Here is a 20,181-nt window from a genome sequence, read left to right as displayed (position 1 = left end):
ATTAGAGATGAACTAAGTACTAAAGTCCGTCCTGAAGGAGTGGAAGGGAGTTTGGGAGATTAATCTAAGATGGGTGAAATAAGGCAAATAAACAGTGGAAATTGTGCTTATGGAAGAAGAGTCAGAAATTGCCTGTAAGTCACTGTGATGATGACAGCTGTGGAAATATATGGGAAGAGACGGTGACATTTAAGATAGAGCCTTCTTGGATTCTACAGTTAATGGCACTCTCTAAGGAAAGAGAAATCTAGGGTTGAATTCAGATTTTTATTGAGCCTCTCCTGAGTGCAGGGCACTGTAGGTGCTGTGGAGATAAAGATAAGTAATTTCATTAAGGAGCTTGTGATAAAAATAACTAAGACTGAGTAATAGAAATGTCATAAAGGAAGTTGAAAAAGGACTGGATGGCTCAAAGAAAGAAGAAATTTATATTAACCTCAAGTATTAGGTAAGGCTTCCTGGAAGGGTAGATTTGAGATGGACATTTGATGAATAGAACAAGGGCAAATCATAGTGGAGTAGAGGTTGCAGTCCAGGTAAGGGAAGGGTTTAACTTGGAGCTTAGCGGTAGCACATTGTATGGTATTCAGGGGAAGATTCATTATTCTCTTTTTGGCTGGAACTACAGTGATGAGAGAAATGACAGGGACAGAATTGCATACGTGTTGTATTATGGAGGGCCTTGGTGACACCCAGTATTTGAGTGGAATGCCAGTTAAGCTATTGAGTAGTCAATGAAAGCTTTTCTAAAATTTTATTTATTACTTTATTTTATTTCATTTAATTAATTAATTTGCACTGGTCTTAGTTGCAGCAGGTGGGCTCCTTAGTTGTGGCTCGCTGACTCCTTAGTTGTGGCACATGGGCTTAGTTGCGGCATTCATGTGGGACCTAGTTACCTGACCAGGGGTCGAACCCAGGCCCCCTGCATTGGGAGCGCGGAGTCTTAACCCCTGCGCCACCTGGGAAGTCCCCATCATGGAAGGTTTTGAAGGGGAGCTTGATGTTCTCAAAGTAAAATTTTCCCCAAAGATGGTCTGAAGTGGGGATAGAATAGTTTAGGAGAAGATAGATTCCTGTAAATAGTAAAACACGGCAAAACTATTCACAGTAGTATACAAGACTTCCATATCTTTGAGTTATAAACATCTTTAGTAGTAAAACAAAGACTGAAACTCAGGATTTCCATTCTCATGCTGTATCTCTTTTCCTGTTTTGAATTCAGAGAGTTTGCCTCATTTATGTTTTCTTTACATGGCTCTCAGAACAGCACAGTCTTCGTTTTCCTAGTATCTCTCAGGCACTTCTCTGGCTAGTTGTGCCTCTTTTTCCTGTTCGTTGGTGCATCTACTCCCTTGGTGATCTTGTGGCTTTGCATACTACCTATATGCTGAAAAGTACCAAATTTATAACCTAATCCAGATCTCTCTTCTAAACTATAGGTTCATATGCTATAGTTGCCTACTTGTATATCTAATAATTATCTCAAGCTCAACATGTCCAAACCTGAATTCCTGTTCTTAATCCCCAAACCGCCTCTCCCTGCACCTTCCCTAACTCAGTTGCTCAGGCCAAAAACCTTGAAGTCAATCCTGACGCCTCCACCTCGCTCCCACTCCACATCCATTCTACTAGGAAGACATGCCATCTTTCCCTTCAGAATATATCTATTCTCTGATTGCTAAACTTTCTTAGTGGTCTCCTTCCTTCCACCCTTGCCCTCTCTACAATGTATTTCAACATAGCAAGCATAGTGATCTTTTAAAAACATGAGTCAGATATTGTCAGTGCTCTGCTCAAAACCCTCTAAGGGTTCCGTGTCTCACTCAGAGTAAAAGCCATAGTCCTTAAGATGACTAGAAGGACCTCCTGTTTCAGGAATTGACAAACGGTGGCCCCTGGACCACATTTGGATCCATTGCCTGTTTCTTGTTTTTTTTATTTATTTATTTTTTTTGCGGTTTGCGGGCCTCTCACCGCTGTGGCCCCTCCCGCTGCGGAGCACAGGCTCCGGACGCGCAGGCCCAGCGGCCATGGCTCATGGACCCAGCCGCTCCGCGGCACGTGGGATCCTCCCGGACCGGGGCACGAACCCGCGTCTCCCGCATCGGCAGGCGGACTCTCAACCACTGTGCCACCAGGGAAGCCCCATTGCCTGTTTTTGTGTGACCTGTGGGCTAAGAATGATTTTTACATTTTTAAATGGTTAAAAAAAAAAACATACTTTGTGACATGAACATCATATGAAGTTGAAATTTCAGTGCCCATAAATAAAGTTGTATTGGAATACAGCCACACCCATTTGTTTGCACACTGTGTTATGGCTACATTTGCACTACAAAGGCAGAGTTGAGTAGTAGAGACCTTATGGCTCGAAAGCCTAAAGTACTTTTTATCAGGTCCTTTAAAGAAAATGTTTGCCAACCTCTGCCCTGTATGATCTGGTTCCTCACTCCCACCCTCAGTCCTCATTGCCCTTCTCTCCCCACCCAGCCTACTCCAGTCGTCCAGCCACAGTGGCCTCCTGTGCCTCTATCTAACCAGGCACAGTCTTCGTCCCCTGCCAGGAATGCTCGTTCCTGAGATCTCTGCATGGCTCACTCCCTCACCCCATCAAGGTTTGCTCAGGCATCACCTTCTCCATGAGGACTGACCATCTATTTAAAATCGCACCCTCCTCTGTATAGTACCTGCACGTATGTGTGCTGTCCCCTGCTCTTTCTTTTCCATAGCACCTCATACCTTCTCACATACTGTTTAAATTACTTGTTTTTACATTTACTGCTTTTTGGTTGTTTCCCCAACTCTGGACTTAAACACAAGGGCAGGGGTTTTTGTCTGTTTTGTTCACTGATGCATCCTAAGTGCCTAGAACAGTGGCTGGCTTATTATAGGTGCTCAATAAAGACTTGTTGAGATGCACTAAATTTTGGTTCTTTAACCAAATGAGTCGTCTAACTGGTGGATAGAGTTCTTTCACTTCTGTCACTATTCCATCAGGAATGGGGAAGGGCTAGTGTGTGTGCTTTCAGTGAGGAGATGTGGTTTCCTGTCACCACTTCCTTGGATTGGTTACTTGATAACATCTTTTTCATCCTGCTCACTGACAGTAAGTGTTCAGAAAGCATTCTGATTGACCTAGCCGGCTTGTAGAGTGCATTTTATGTTAGCGCTGCAGCTGTTGTGCCATCCTTGTTTAAATTGTTAATTGAGCAGGGACCTTTTGGCCTGAGCCCAGTGTTGCAAGGCTTCAAGTGATGTGGTGGGATTGAGCTTTTCCATCATTATAGGTGTTTTGGGGTAGGAATGAAGAGCTGGATTTTTGGAGTAGGTATAAGTAATTTAAAGGTTTTTCAGTTTAGCATTCCCCTAGTGCCGTTTTAATATAGAAAATAAAAGGAAATTTTCCGAGGAAAGTACGGAAATTCAGTATTCTTTTCACATTAGTATTGTACAGAAACTGAATGCCACCACGTAGGGAAAGTTTAGTTTATTTGAAGGGATTTGGAGGAAGTATTGAATTTATATGTATTTGCTCTTCTCTTAATGTATCTGAATTGGTTCATTTTCATATGCCCTGTGCTATCAAGCACAGTACCAAGTTACAGAACAGGCAATTAGTAAGTATGTATTTACTGGTAAATCTCTTTATCTTAAAGTAATCCCCTTGGCGTATCAGTGAGGTATCTTTTTCTAATTTTATTTGCCCATCTTTAATATAGTGGACATGTGATTGTTCTTTTGTAATGGAGAAGTAGAGCCTGGATATTTGATTTTCACATAGCTCCTTCTGGAGAGGTTGCAGATGTTAGTATTAGCAAAATTTAAAGTTTTCTATTCAGTTATTATTTTGAGAGTAAATAATTTCTTGGATTCTATGTCACACTGTTTACAAGACATTATTTGGAATTTTTCGAGAAAGTAAGTATATTTAAGTATTTTTTGCCTTAATTTTTAATATTTTCTCCTAATTTCATTTCAGAAAAATTCCTAAATATTTGACTAAATTTTATAGTTTGAATATAGAAAGCATTGTCGTTCTCCAGTTTTGAGATTTGCTCCTAAGAAGAGGGTCTAATATTCATACATACAAAAACCTAGCTTTGTGGGCTGGGTAGCCTGACATCTAAAGCTTTCACCTTTAAAGGTTAGTTAAAAAGGACATACAACGCCACCAAAAATATGATCCATGAAAGAAAAATTTGATAAGCTGGGATTCATTAAAACTAAAAACTTCTGTTTTATGAAAGACACTCTTAAGAGGATGAGAAGACAAGTACCAGACTGGGAGAAAATCTTCGCAAAACACGTATCAGATAAAGGACCGGTATCCAAAATATACAAAGAAGTCATAAAATTAAACCGACAACCCAATTAAAAAAGGGCAGAAGACCTGAACAGACACTTCACTAAAGAAGGTATACACATGGCAAATAAGCATATGAAAAGATGCTCAACATCATACATCATCAAGGAATTTCAATTTCAGATGATAGTGAGATACCATTACACACCTATTAGAATGGCTGAAGACGCAAACTTTGACAGCACCAAATGCTGATGAGGATGTGGAGCAGCAGGAACTCTCATTCTTTCCTGGTGGGAATGCAAAATGGTACAGCTACTTTGGATGAAAGACAGTCTGGAAGTTTCTTACAAAACTAAACATAGTTTCACCATATGATCCTGTGGTCATACTCCTTGGTATTTACCCAAATGGGTTGAAAACCTGCACACGAATGTTTACAGCAGCTTTATTCATAATTGCCAACACTTGGTAGGTGAATGGATAAACAAACTGTGGTATATCCAGACAGTGGAATATTTTTCAGTGATAAGAAATGACATGGAGGAATCTTTTTAAAAAAATATTTATTTAATTTGTGGCTGCGTTGGGTCTTTGTTGCTGCGCGCGGGCTTTCTCTGGTTGTGGTGAGCGGGGGCTACTCCTCGTTGCGGTGCGCAGGTTTCTCATTGCGGTGGCTTCTCGTTGCTGAGCACAGGCTCTAGGCATGTGGGCTTCAGTAGTTGTGGCACGTGGGCTCTAGAGCGCGGGCTCTAGATCGCAGGCTCAGTAGTTGTGGTGCACGAGCTTAGTTGCCCTGCGGCATGTGGGATCTTCCCGGACCAGGGCTCGAACCCGTGTCCCCTGCCTTTGGCAGGCAGATTCTTAACCACTGCACCACCAAGGAAGTCCCGGCATGGAGGAATCTTAAGTGCATATTGCTTAGTGAAAAGACTACATACTGTATGATTTCAACTATGTGACATTTGGAAGAGGGAGGGTCAAATAGGTGGACCTGGGATTTTTAGGGCAGTGAAACTGTTCTGGATGATTCTGTAATGGTGGGTGCATGTCATAATCCTTCTGTCAAGACTCAGAGAAGGTATAACACAAAGAATGAACCCTGATGTAAACTGTGGTCTTTAGTTAATAATATTGTATTAACATTGGTTCATTAGTTGTAACAAATCTACCACACTAATGCAAGATGTTAATAATAGGGGAAACTGTGTGTGTGTGTGTGTGTGTGTGTGTGTGTGTGTGTGTGTGTGTGTTAGGAAGAAGTGGTATATGGGATTCTTTCTATTTCCCACTCAATTTTTCTGTAAACCTAAGGCTGCTCTAAAAAAACAATGTCTATTAATTGAAAAAAATAGTAGTTAATAAAAAAAGTGATACACAGGCACACACATGCCCATATATACACACTCCACCCTCTGCATACAACTACTCTTACTTAATAAGTAGAACACAGCTAATGTTTTTCTGAGCTCTGTTTTTCAGAGAAATATATATCTGATATATATATCAGAGAACGTATATCTGATATATAAGCAAAACATTTTATTTGATACTTGAGTTTTTTTTCCCTTCTGAAGCCATATATTGAGCATATACTATATGCCAAATACTTTTAAGTATTTTTAACAACCTGTCTCATTTAGTTTGAAGTAAATACTGTTCATCTCATTGCACAGGTGAGGAAGCTCTGGCTAAGAGAAGTGAAGTGGCAACGAAGTTGGTAGTTGAAGCTAGACCTGACTCCAAAGCCGGTGTCCTATATGGCCTTTGTAATTCACATAGACATATTTGTTGAAAGAGCTAAAGTTTATCCACTAACATAAGTGTAAGTGCCTTTAGAGCAAAAATATTATGGAAAGGGATTGTCTTGCTTTGAATCTTAGCTCTGGTATGTACTTTTGCTTTGTGATTTTAATTAGATTATATTGTCTCTTTATGCTCTAGCTTCCTTATATGTTAAGTGGAGATATTAAGATTGTTGTGGGACTTCCCCGGTGGTCCAGTGGTTACGAATCTACCTTCCAATGCAGGGGACTCGGGTTCAGTCCCTTGTTGGGGAACTAAGATCCCACATGCCACAGGACATCTAAGCCCGCACGCCGCAGCTACTGAGCCTGTGCGCTCTGGAGCCCATGCATCACAACCTGCATGCCGCAATGAAGATCCCGCGTGCCGCAACTGGGACCCGATGCAGCCAAATAAATTTTAAAAAAAAGATTGTAGTGAGGATTAAATGAATTAATATATCAAAAGCTCTTAGAACAGTGCCTGGTACAGAATGTGAGTCCCATAACTGTTAGCTGTTAATTAGTAGTGGAATATTTTCTCACTGTATAGGTTAAGGAAACTGAGACCCAAGGAAATTAAGTGATTTTGAGTCACATAACTTTCTAAGGTCACAGAGCTATTAAATGGTGAAGTTGAGTCTTTTTTAAAATTTCAAGGCCAGAATTTTATCCACTAAGTTAATCACTGTTTTAGAGAGAAACTCTTTAAAAATGTGTTGCAGTTTCTATCAGCTCACAGTCTACCAAATATAACTTTTTTTTTTTTCAGTCAGATATAGTAGGGAAAAGTCATTGGGCTATGACTTAGGTTTTGGACCACGCTTTGTCCCTGATTAGTTGTGTGACTTCTTTAATATCTCTGATTGTAGTTCACTTTAAACTGAGGGGTAGGTGGAATTGGACCAGATGATTTCTAAGTTCCTTTTACAGCATCGACAGAATATGATTCTGAGATGATATCATGAATTATTGCACTATGCTATAATACCCTGAAGTCCCCAGAGCTGCTTTTTAAAAAAAATTTTTTTAATTTTTTATACAATTTTAAAAGGCTACACTCCATTTACAGTTATTACAAAATATTGGCTATATTCCCCGTGTTGTACAGTACATCCTTGTGGCCTATCTTATACCCAATAGTTTGTATCTTATACCCAATAGTTTGTATCTCCTACTCCCCCACCACTGTTTTGTCCCCCCACCCCCTGCCAGTAACCACTAGTTTATTCTCTGTATCTGTGAGTCTGCTTCTTTTTGTGTTGTGTTCACTAGTTTGTTGTATTTTTTAGATTCCACATATAAGTGATATCATACAATATTTGTCTTTCTCTTTCTGACTTATTTAACTTAGCATAATGCCCTCTAAGTCCATCCATGTTGCAACAAAGGGCAAAATTTTGTTCTTTTTTATGGCTGAGTAGTATTCCATTGTATTGGGTTGGCCAAAAAGTTGCTTCGATTTTTAAGTAAAAATAAAGGACACATTTTTCACTTTCACCCAGAACTTTATTGAACAACATATTCACCATTTCGTTCCACTACCTTCTGCCATTTTTCAGGCAAATTCATAATTCCATCTTCCCAAAAATTTTGTATTTTTGAGCAAAGAACTGTTCCAGGTGCCTTTTACCATCTTCCAGGGAATTGAAATTTTTTCCATTAAGAGAATTTTGTGAAGACCAAAATAAATGGAAATCTGAAGATTCAGTGTCTGATGGATATGGTGGATGAATCAGAACTTCCCAGCCAAACAGTAACAGTTTTTGCCTGGTCATGAAAGAAACATGCAGTCTTGTGTTATCCTGATGGAAGATTATGCGTTTTCTGTTGACTAATTCTGGACACTTTTCGTCAAGTGCCGCTTTCAGTTGGTCTAATTGGGAGCAGTTCTTGTTGGAATTAATCATTTGGTTTTCCAGAAGGAGCTCATAATAGAGGACTCCCTTCCATATACACAACATCACCTTCTTTGGTGTGGTTGGTGGTGGTTCATCTCGCTTGCCCCATGATCTCTTCCATTCCACATTATTGTACAGTATCCACTTTTCATCACCCATCACATTTGTTTTAAAAACGGAACGTTTTCATTATGTTTAAGTAGAGAATTGCTGCAGAAATACAGTCAAGAAGGTTTTTTTCGCTGAACCTATGTGGAACCCAAACATCAAAGTGATGAGCATAACCAAGCTGGTGCAAATGATTTTCAGCGCTTGATTTGGGTACTTTGAGTATGTCCGCTATCTCCCACGTGGTATAATGTTCACTGTTCTCAAGTATTGTTTCGATTTGATCACTATCAACTTCAACTGGTCTACCTGACCGTGGAGCATCGTCCAGCAAGAAATCTCCAGCACGAAACTTTGCAAACCACTCTGACACGTTTGATCAGTCACAGCACCTTTTCCATACAGTGCACAAATCTTTTTTTTTTTTTTGCGTTTCAGTGCGTTTTTACCTTTCTTGAAATAATAAAGCATAATATGCTAAAAATGTTGCTTTTTTCTTCCATCTTCAGTATTAAAATGGCTACACAAAAATTCACCTATTTTGATGTCTTTATTTAAAACTCCAAGTGTTTTTAATTTTTTAATTTTTAAAACTATTTATTTATTGGCTGCGTTGGGTCTTCACTGCTGCATGTGGGCTTTCTCTAGTTGTGGAGAGCGGGGGCTACTCTTCGTTGCGGTGCGTGAGCTTCTCAGAGTGTAGTCTCAGTAGTTGTGGTGCACAGGCTTAGTTGCTCTACGGCATGTGGGATCCTCTGGGACCAGGGCTCAAACCTGTGTCGCCTTAAGTCTTTTTTTAAATGCAAGCTGATGTGACAGCTGTCGCATACAATCTAACAAAATTGTTTTGGATGAAGTTAAAGACAGCTAAGTGCTACTAGAGCCGTCTTATGGGAAAAACCCAGACGAACCTTTTGGCCAGCCGAGTACATATATACCACATCTTCTTTATCCATTCATCTGTTGGTGGACACTTACGTTGCTTCCATATCTTAGCAATTGTAAATAATTCTGCTATGAACATTCGGGTGTGTGTATCTTTTCGAATTAGTGTTTTTGGGTTTTTTTAGATGTATTCCCAGGACTGGAATTGCTGGGTCATAAGGTAGTTCTATTTTTAGTTTTTTGAGAAACCTCTACACTGTTTTCCACAATGGCTGCACCAGTTTACATTCCCTCCAACAGTGTTTGAGGGGTCCCTTTTCTCCACGTCCTCGCCAACATTTGTTATTTGTGTTCTTTGTTATGATAGCCATTCTGACAGGTGTGAGATGATATCTCATTGTGGTTTTGATTTGCATTTCACTGATGATTAGCTCTGTTGAGCATCTTTTCATGTGCCTGTTGGCCATCTGCATTTCCTCTTTAGAAAAATGTCTATTCATTTCTTCTGCCGCTTTTAAATTGGGTTGTTTATTTGATATTGAGTTGTGTGAGCCATTTACATATGTTGGTTATTAACCCCTTACCCATCATATGGTTTGCAAATATTCTCTCCCATTCAGTAGGTTGTCTTTTCGTTTTGTCGATGGTCTCCTTTGCTATGCAAAAGCTTTTAAGTTTAACTAGGTCCCATTTGTTTATTTTTGCTTTTATTTCCTTTACTTTAGAAGACGGATGCAAAAAAACATTGCTGCAATTTATGTCAAAGAGCGTTCTGCCTATGTTTTCCTCTAGGAGTTTTATAGTATCCAGTCTTATATACAGGTCTTTAATCCATTTTGAGTTTATTTTTGTGTATGGTGTTAGAGAATGTTCTAATTTCATTGTTTTACATGCAGCTGTCCAGTTTTCCCAGCACCACTTACTGAAGAGACTGTCTTTTCTCCATTGAATATTCTTGCCTCCTTTGTCATACATTAACTGACCATAAGTGCGTGGGTTTATTTCTGGGCTGTCTACCCTGTTCCATTGATCTATGTGTCTGTTTTTGTGGCAGTACCATACTGTTTTGATTACTGTAGCTTTGTAGCATAGTCTGAAGCCAGGGAACTTGATTCTTCCAGCTCTGTTCTTTCTCAAGATTGTTTTGACTATTCGGGGTCTTTTGTGTTTCCATACAAATTAAAAAATTTTTTGTTCTAGTTCTGTGGAAAATGCCATTGGTAATTTGATAGGAATTGTATTGAGTCTGTAGATTGCCTTGGGTAGTATGGCCATTTTAATAGTAAAGAACATGGTATATCTTTCTATCTGTTTGTGTCATCTTCAGTTTCTGTCATCAGTGTCTTGTAGTTCTCAGAGTACAGGTCTTTTGCCTTCTTAGGTAGATTTATTCCTAGGTATTTTATTCTTTTTGATGTGATGGTAAATGGGATTGTTTCCTTAATTTTAATTTCTCTTTTTGTTACTTCATTGTTAGTGTATAGAAATGCAACAGATTTCCGTATTAATTTTGTATCCTGCAACTTTACCAAATTCACTGATGAGCTCTAGTAGTTTTCTGGTGATATGTTTAGGGGTTTCCATATATAGTATCATGTCATCTGCAAACAGGGACGGTTTTACTTCCTTTCCAGTTTGGATTTCTTTTATTTCTTTTTATTCACTGATTGCTATGGCTAGGACTTCCAAAACTATGTTGAATAAAAGCGGCAAGAATGAGCCCAGAGCTTCTTGATGTATAGGTAGGGTGGTTACTCTCCATACTGATGACTGAAAAGTGCTATTGGTGATCCACAGTTTCTCCACTACATCAGCTTTTACTTAACATTCTTCCCTCTTTTTCTGCTTTCAGTCAACTTTCTTAATATGTTTGACTTATTGGTTTTACCTTTTTATAGCGAGCAGCTTGTGGACTTTGTTTTCGGTTCTCACCTGTGAGCAGTTCAGTTCAGTTCTCATCAGTGCAGCAATCTTCGGCTGCAGGATTCACAGCTAAGTACTGAATGGTTGAATCTTCTAGAATGGAGTAGGGTTGGGAATGGGAAGTGCCAAAGACTCTAAATTGTATAGTGCGATCTTTATACAAAAGGTATAATTTTAGTGACAGGAGGATCTTTGAGATATCTCTTACCATGGGATCATGTTTTAGTTTGTTTCTTAACTTTGTTGTATAAAAGGACCTTATGAATTGCAGCATTATGTGTTCCCTCCTTACCTTGATTTTGATATGTGTAGTAATCAAAGTAAGTTCTATCTATTCGTTGTTACATAATTTTTAAAAAATCAATCTTCACTAGCTTATTTCAGGTGGATTTTGTTAAGTCAGAGTCAGGGAAGTTGGTTATAAGATATGAATAGTGTTGCATGTAGGTCACAACTGAGTATCATTTGACTGTAAATGTGGGTCTGTTTTTTCATTTGTAGTATTGGGGAGAGTTAAATGTCACCTTTAACTTTCCTGGTCCCAAGAATTCAAAAAGGATTTTTTTCTTTAAGAGAGCAACTGATAGGAAATTATTGTAGATAGAAGTAAAAGGGGGGGGCTTCCCTGGTGGCGCAGTGGTTGAGAGTCCACCTGCCGATGCAGGGGACACAGGTTCGTGCCCCGGTCCCGGAAGATCCCACATGCCGCGGAGCGGCTAGGCCCGTGAGCCATGGCCGCTGAGCCCGTGCGTCTGGAGCCTGTGCTCCGCAATGGGAGAGGCCACAACAGTGAGATGCCCGCTACTGCAAAAAAAAAAAAAAAAAAAGTAAAAGGGGGTGTCATTATTTAAGGGAAAGTTTAAAGGAAAGATATTGAGATGAAGAGGGAGCTCTTTCTTTGTGGGTGTTTACATATCCTGTGGTGTGTGTTACTCCTGATAACCATGTAAGGCATATGTTCTATTTTAATGGTCTCTCTCTGGTTTTTTTGTTTTTTTACCACTGGGCTTATATAAGGACTTCAGTGCTCAGAAAAGCTTATTTTTTACCTTATCTGGAATAAAATCTTATAAAAGTGGAACAAAGGGGTAATAGAATGGTGTTTAGGCCTCTGGGCAGAAATATACTGTGGGATTCTGGTGAGAGTCATCCATGGGTAATGAAATCAGGATTTAGTGAATATTCAGGAGTCTGGCATAACAGTGCATATAGGTTGAGAGGGAAGTAGGGTCTCTTGGGGGTTGGGGGAGCAGAGCCAAAAAAGCATTCTGAATTTTAGGCCTAAAATGATTAAAGACGAAACATGGTTCCAACATTTGCTGTAAATCTGATGGCAGTATCAAATGGAAAAGCTTCATGGTTACAATCAACAGTGTTATATTTTCAGGTGTCTTATCTACTTTTCAGATAGGTCTGACTAATGCCAGTTTCCATTGAAAATCTCATGGTTAATTGCAACATTTTTGCCACCAGTAGTAGTATTACTTTTTCCGGTAATGAATCTCTGTCTGTTAATGTATTCATCTCATTGAGTGCAAGTCAGCCAGCTGCCACATTATGGCTACCAGGAGGGTTATTTTTCTGGCCATATCACTTAGGCTCTTGGGCCCAGGCCTTCAAAGGGTGTATTAGCTTTTTGTTTAAAATGAAGTAATTTTCCTCTATAAAGATTGTTTCATTTTTGTCAATAACATGTTTATGGGTTCCACACTCTGATACGAAACTAATTCTAAATAAGCATTTTTGAAAAGTTGTTTTTCTTTTTCTTTTGCAGGTGTATTCTAGAGAACAAGTCTTCAAACACCTTTGCCGTATTGACTCTGAGCTGTCAGGGGACTCAGGCTTATGAGGAGGTACTGTCACAGAAAACAGTGTCTAGTGAAGACGACAAGAAAGAGGGAAAAGGATCGGAAGAAGAAGCTAAAATACTGTAGAAAACCATGGTAGGTTATTATTTATGTTTCCTTAATTTAGTTACCAAAGATCTCAGTCGCTTGAAGTTGAAACCGTTAACAGTGAGGGCAAGTGAAAAAAAGTGGTGGTAATTTTTTGCTCCAGTGTATCAGCTAAAGATGGCATTCTACTATTTAAGCAAAGCAAATGAGTTCAGATTTATTACGAGCCCTTTAAACCACAAGATGGAGCCCCATGAGCCTGCAGGCCATAAATTATTAAATACAAAGGAGGGAATGCTCATAAATAATATTTTCTAATAAAACTGGCATTAGCAAACTGATACAAATGGCTAAGGTGACCTTGAACTTGAAATTATGTAATTTTTCTCTAGCTTTCTACCTGAAACTCAGTTTTTTCCCCATGGAAATTAAAAATCCTGAACCAGTCCTTTAAGTAATGATATGAAGGGTTTGGAGTTTATAAAATGTGTGAGTATTTAACTGAAAAAGACACCTTTTTTCACATGCTTTTAATTTTAAAATAATAGGGTCAGGTGTTGAGTGTATTGAGGGCACTGAACTGAATATCATGGAAACCTTGCTTTTTGTGGAAAGTTAATACTTAAATTGAATTTGAGATGTTAGATGAGGTCATAACATCTGGTGCCTAACTTTTTAATTGGTAAAATGTGCTGAATATTTTTCTCCTCATATTTTGGTTCTGGAGGATGCTGTGTGAATTTTTCCATAAGTGAGAAAAGGCTTTAAAAAGATGTTGTAAGTGAGGGAAAAAGCACAAAAATATTAATCATCAGTATGTTTGAAATATGTTGTTTAGCAAGTCTGATGGTATTTCTTTAAATGACATTTGATTTTTAAAAAATTTGTTTTAGAGGTTATAACTTAGTTGACTTACTCTTTAAAGAAGGAATTCTACTAATATTTTAGTTCTGGATGGTGGGGAAAAAATGTTAACTTGGGATTTTCTCTGTCATTTACGTTTATGGTGAGATGTGAAAAATGACACTGTAACTTGTGTTTCTTCCCATATAAATTATTTGCCTTTTCAGCTTATTTATCTACTATAGTCTTGATATTCTTCGAACTTAAAGAAATGTTTTATATGTAATACTTGTCATAGTTGGTGAAAATTCCTTTCCTAGTTTATTCATTTTAAATGTAGCTTTAGATGTCTGGTGTAGAAATTTTGTGTTTACGTAGTTTAATTGGTCAGTAGGTGTTTTCCAGTTTTGCCTTAGATCTCAGGTTTGAAAGAGAACTTTGTTTCTGCATAGTTCTTCCAATTAATTTTTTAATACTTAAAATCAATATGGAGCTTATTTGGGTAAATAAGGTAGCTTTCTTTTTTGGGGGTGGTAATACCATTCATTCAGTTCTTTCATCACTGTTTCATGATGCTTGTCCTATCACATCCAGTAGATTCTTGGGTTTAACATTGGCAGTCTTATGTTTTTTGTGAGAGAAAGGCCAAAGGTTTGTGTTAGGTAGCAGTATGTAATTTTCCTAAGGTGTGGCCAGTGTGCAGGACTGAGTAACTTAATTTAGTAACTTAGTAACTCATCATAAAACTAAATGACAGAGAAAATCTCAAGTTAACAATTTTCCCCCCACCATCGAGAACTAAAATATTAGTGGAATTTTTTCTTTAAAGAGCAAGTTAACTATCAATAAGTTATAATCCCTAGAACAACCTAGCATCTCCAATTTGTTACATGGCTCTTTTGTTTTCTTGTTAACTTATTTTGGGATATATAAGTAAATCTCATGAAGTGGTTAAAAAGTTTTTTTCTTTGTAGCAAAAGACTTCTCCAGTTGGAAAACTGGTCATGGACTTTGAGAGCAAGAAAGAAATCTAGACAGAGATTGGCTTTTGTCTAGAAAAAAGGAAAGCTTCATGATTGATTTTAGTAACTTTTATTATGTAATAATTGAGGGTTTCAAAGGATTATTTACCTTTTTAGTTATAGCTTGCTTCATTTTGTAGGGGACAATGATACTGTAGTATTAATTTACTAGTGTCCAAATTAATCTGATTTTAAAACATTGACATTCAAACAAAAACAAAAGAGACAAGACTGATAAAGCATTGCAAATATATTATTTTGCAGTAAAGACTTTAAAACAAAATATTTACTGTCTGCTAGCACATAATTTCATGTAAGTTAGGGCACTGTAGCCACCCTTTAAGTCAAATACTTTTGGCTTTATGGAAACTCACCAAGTTTTCCTTGTTCATTTTGCTCTGTACTGGTACAAGTGTCTTTATGGTATTTGTAAATTTGGAAATATTCAAAGGTTTTTGGATGTGTGACTCATGAGTGTGAAGGATCTACTCTATTAAATTTTCATGAAATTCATTCTGTTTCTAGGCTGTAATCTGTTCCACTGATTTCTGGGCCAGCATGTCATTTTAATTATTGCTTTTAACATTTTTGATATTTTAGCATAATGGTACCACCCATCCACCTTTGTAGAATAGTTCTTGATACACTCATGACTTCCTTCCCCCCACCCAAAATGAGCTTTAAAATTATTTTTGTTGAGTATTAAAATAAATCTATCTTGAGGGGATTTTGATTGAGAATGTGAATACATTTGTAAATTAGTTTGGAAAATTAATTCTTTTACAATATGTATTTTCCCCATTCTGGAATTTGGAATATCTCCTACTAATCTATTTAAAAAATTAAAGCTGCACACCAAAGTTTGAACGCCAAATAATAAATAATATTCTAATGTGGTCCATAGTTTTTCTATCTTGTTCACATATACCTTTGTATTTTGTGTTATTACTATGTTACAAAATCTCAATTTTTCTAGATGCAGAAGTGTCCAGGAGTTTAGAAAGGAGTGACTGGGTATCATGAGTCACCCATATGCATTTCTAGATACTCTGTCTAGGAAGCTAGGAAGTATCTTGTTTCTTGTAGATGATGTGTGATATGGATGACCTTTTTTGATGTGGTATTGAAAACACATAGATTGAGCTAAAATGTGGCATATACATAATACTGAATGTAACTTGGGTGAACTCTTCCAAAATATGAATGAAAGATCTCTAATTTTCTGGTGTGGAGTTTGGCAGGATGGGGTTTTACTTCCTTTCTTGAGCAGTTTTTTTTTTTTTTGCGGTACGCGGGCCTCTCACTGTTGTGGCCTCTCCCGTTGCAGAGCACAGGCTCCGGACGCGCAGGCTCAGTGGCCATGGCTTACGGGCCCAGCCGCTCCGCGGTATGTGGGATCTTCCCGGACCGGGGCACGAACCATGTCCCCTGCATCGGCAGGCGGACTCTCAGCCACTGCGCCACCAGGGAAGCCCTTGAGCAGTTTTTCATTGCCTCAGTGTTAACTGTTTCACAGCAGTTTGACAATTAATGCTATGACTTGACTTAAATATATTTGTAAGTCATCCTTTTCACGTAACATTTCTTTTATTGAAGTAATAGTTTCCTTTCACCTTCTGACAGAGATCTATTAGATCTTTTGCCAATGATGATCGCCATGTTATGGTGAAACATTCAACAATCTATCCATCTCCGGAGGAACTTGAAGCTGTTCAGAATATGGTGTCTACTGTTGAGTGTGCTCTTAAACATGTCTCGGATTGGCTGGATGAAACAAATAAAGGCACAAAAGCAGAGGGTGAGACAGAAGTGAAGAAGGATGAGGCTGTAGACTCCTATTCCAAGTGAGTGTGACCTGACATTTGTGGTGCTGTCCTGTAATGCCCAGGGTCCCGTCCCACTGGGTTACATTTGCTGTTTGGTGTTCTTTGGGTTCTCTCATTTATATGACTGTAAACAAGGAAGTAAATGTTTGTGGAATTTTTCTGAGTTAAATTTGCAGGGAAAGCAAGAAAGGAATAATGATTAGACCAGAAAAAGATGATAGACCTGTTCAGGATGCCTTTCGAGGGAGCAAGCACCAAGCCCTTTTAAAAAAAACTTCTCTTTTTTGGAGCTTATGCTATGTCATCTTTTTCATGTGTTGGTTTAGCCTCCTAAATTCAGAAATAAATAGTAGTGTTTTTTGTCTCTGGGAAAATCATAGAATGTCATTTTTGTCAGGTATTTAAAAATCCTGGTGTAGAAGAGAGAGTGCAGGAGAATATACTGTAAAGGTTTTTATGACTGTATCTGCCTTGTTGATTTCCAGGATCCAGTACAGTATCTTGCATATAGTAAATGCTCATTGGGTATTTGTGGAATGAATGAAGGCCTAATGGGAGCCAGACCCTTCAACAATTATAGCACAGTATTCCCAGTGCTGCAACAACAGTAAGAGATTAATGAGATGAAGCTGAATGTTAACTAGGAAACTTTTTATGCCTTGCTAAACTTAGAGTTATTGTTTTGAGCAATGTCACTATGATTGGAATAATTATATGGTTTACTTCGGAAAATGTAGCTCATTTGACTCTATTGTATTAATAGGATTAAGAACATTACTTTGGCTGCAACTGGTAAATTGAGGATAGAAGTTACAGAATTTTTTCTCAGGCTTTCAATTCTAAATCTGTGATAAGTAGATAATAGTGGGAAAGTAGTAATAAATTGATATCTTTAACTGAGTGATAGTGTAACCTTTCCATCTTCAGATGAAAGAAAATCAGTATCAGTTTTTAGCTGAAGAATGTATTTTCTTGACTTTGTTAGCTTTTTACAGGTAATATATACATTGTATCTAGTCGGGGACTTGTCAGCTAGAAGTTTCTTGGCAGTAATTCACTTTTTCTTGCATGTGATGGCTTTAAAAAAGATACTGTCAAACTTGGGGGTTCATGGTAATTAGTAGTATCATCCAGTAATCTAGCCCAGTCCCAGTGCAAGTTAAATCCCAGTCCCTGTGCAAGTTAAATAGTCATGCATTCCTTATTTATTGATTGACTGATTGGCCACGCTGTGTGGTTTTCGTGGTCTTAGTTCGTGGACCAGGGATTGAACTCCGGCCATGGCAGTGAACATGCTGAGTCCTAACCACTGGACCGCCAGTGAGTTACCACATTACATATTTAAATTGCACGTTGGAATGTGTTTATACCCTTTTAAAAACTTTTTTTTTAATTGTGGTAAAATACATATAAAATTTGCTATTTTTACTATTTCTAAGTGGAGTTTTATTTTTCAGTGAAGTTCAGGCCTTCTAAATACATCTTCTGTTTGCTGTCAAGGCTGAACAGACCTTTGGAAAGTGCTCCAGTAGACTTTTGCTTAACTGGATCAGGTCACTGAGTTTTCAAGGTTTTTAAAGGATAACATACTCCGTGCTTTGTTTGGATCTTTAAATAGAGTGCTCTGTGTGCAGGCTATCGATTGTCTCTGTAAAGTGTTTCCAGTTTGTGAAACATTCCGGGGTTGAGCACTTGTGTATGGTTCTTCCCATGTGGTAGAACTCAAGGAGTGCAGAACGATCGTGTCCTTAGAACAGAGGCGTCCAAGAACAGAGGTGTGTTCTGGTCATAGATACGTATTATGCTCCTGGAGTATGCTAAGCACTACAGAGGGCATAGAGATGGGGAAGGCTAGCTTATATTTACTAAGCACCTTCTATTGCCAGAGACTGGTAGGCAGCTTTAACCTGTGTGCTGCTATCTTACCTCTTTACAAGCTGACTCACAAGTCAAATAAATTGAATAAGTTTACACTATTTGTATTTTAGGAATATTAGCTTAATTTTGATTAGTTCCCTGTATCTGGGTCACTTGCGTTATAATACGTCATATTCAAATTCATTATTAAAATTCAGAACTGAATTAGGACTTAGTTTCTCTGCTCAGTCATGCTGTCTTGTACATGATAAGACCAAGTATATCATAATTATGATATGGAATTTAATAAGCAAGCTAATAATGTCTAGTTAAGAATGTCTACCATTTATTGAGTGCCAGTTACTGTACCAGATTACTTTTCACATTATTTTACAACAAACCTGCTAGTCTCTATTATTATTATCCCCCTTCTCCACCCCCATTTTACTTAAGAGATTTCCACTACTTATGAGAAAACAGGAACTCAGAATCATTAACAAACTTTAACTTGCTTAAGGTCAGTGAATGAGTGTGTGGTGGAGTCAGGATTCACATTCAAGTCTGTCGGACTCCGGATCCAGTTTGCTTAGCATCTTTACTTCACGTATCTGTGACAAAAATGTGAAAATACAGAGCAGGGAGAGACTATATGCTGGTTCGGGGGATCAGAAAAAACTTTATGAAGGAGGTAGTGTTTGCAGTAGGTCCAGAGGATGAGTAGGGTTTTGTCAGGCAGTGGAAGTGGAAGAAGAAATAAATCTCAGCAAAGATCTAGGTGTGAGAAAATATAGGGACTGTTTAAGGAATATTGAGCTATTAATATATGCCAGGCTCTGGGCTAAGTTCATTACTTACACTAATTAAATGACATTCTCAGTACCACTCTGAGGAAGGTATTATTTCTTTTCTACAAATGAGAAGGCAGGCTCAAAAGAGTCAAGTAATTTGTAATTTGTCCAATGTCACACAGTAAGTGGCAGAGCTGGGATTCGAAGCAGGAAGTCATGCTGTCTCCTCAATTGCCTCCCAATATGCTCATGTCTAAGTGTTCAGTGGAATACCAGGAAAATAACAGGCAGAGTTCCATCCATGTGGTGCTTTTGGAAGACTGTTCTGGTTGCAACATACTGTATACATACAGTAGCTGAGATAGATGGTAGGGGTTAGTTTTAGTAAGGCCAGTGGAGAGGAAGTTATTGAGGTGGTCTAGGTAAGAGGTAGTAAGAGCCTGAAAAGAAGCTAGTTTGAAGGCAGGAGTTTGAGGGTGATTACAGAGGGGGAATTTAAAAACTGTTACTAGATTTGGGAGAATGAGAAGATGAAAGAACAGGGATATAGAAGAAAAAAGAATCAAAGATGAGACTCTGTTCTTTTTTTTTTTTTGCGGTACACGGGCCTCTCACTGTTGTGGCCTCTCCTGTTGCGGAGCACAGGCTCCGGACGCGCAGGCTCAGCGGCCATGGCTCACGGGCCCAGCCGCTCCACGGCATGTGGGATCTTCCTGGACCGGGGCACGAACCTGTGTCCCCTGCATCGGCAGGCGGACTCTCAACCACTGCGCCACCAGGGAAGCCCTAGACTCTATTCTGAATATCAAATAATTCCATACTTGGTTCACTTCCTTCAAAATGCTTTTTCTTTCTTTCTATACTTGTACCACCCTTATAGTTTTTCATTGATTTAACGTTTACTGAATCTCTAAGGAGTGTCAGGCACTGAGCCGTGGCTGGGTTATTTATAACTTCCTGTCTTGTTTCCACTGCCACAATTTACTTCTGTCCCTTCTCCTTTCTCTAGTTCATTCCCCACTCTGCTGACTTGGGCCCAACTC

At 38.5% G+C, this 20,181-nt stretch overlaps 1 protein-coding gene across 4 annotated transcripts in view; it reads left to right on the top strand.

The window, feature by feature from the left end:
- Nucleotides 1–20,181, top strand: part of STRBP (spermatid perinuclear RNA binding protein) — a 135,987-nt gene that overhangs the window by 66,631 nt on the left and 49,175 nt on the right. For 2 of the 4 annotated variants that reach the window (XM_029201918.1, XM_029201919.1), the window contains exons 2-3: nucleotides 12,682–12,850; nucleotides 16,291–16,511. In XM_029201918.1, coding sequence (XP_029057751.1) covers nucleotides 12,848–12,850; nucleotides 16,291–16,511 — 224 coding nt within the window. In that variant the 5' untranslated portion in view covers nucleotides 12,682–12,847. Of the gene's footprint in view, nucleotides 1–12,677; nucleotides 12,851–16,290; nucleotides 16,512–20,181 lie in introns of those variants that run through there. The other 2 variants (XR_003790704.1, XM_029201920.1) reach the window with 1 other exon arrangement.

The sequence above is a fragment of the Monodon monoceros genome, unplaced genomic scaffold, assembly GCF_005190385.1.
Source record: "Monodon monoceros isolate NGI ecotype Baffin Bay Population unplaced genomic scaffold, NGI_Narwhal_1 Super_Scaffold_5, whole genome shotgun sequence".
Lineage (NCBI taxonomy): Eukaryota > Metazoa > Chordata > Mammalia > Artiodactyla > Monodontidae > Monodon > Monodon monoceros.
The sequence above is the reverse complement of the archived record's forward strand: the minus strand, read 5'-3'. Positions and strand labels throughout refer to the sequence as shown.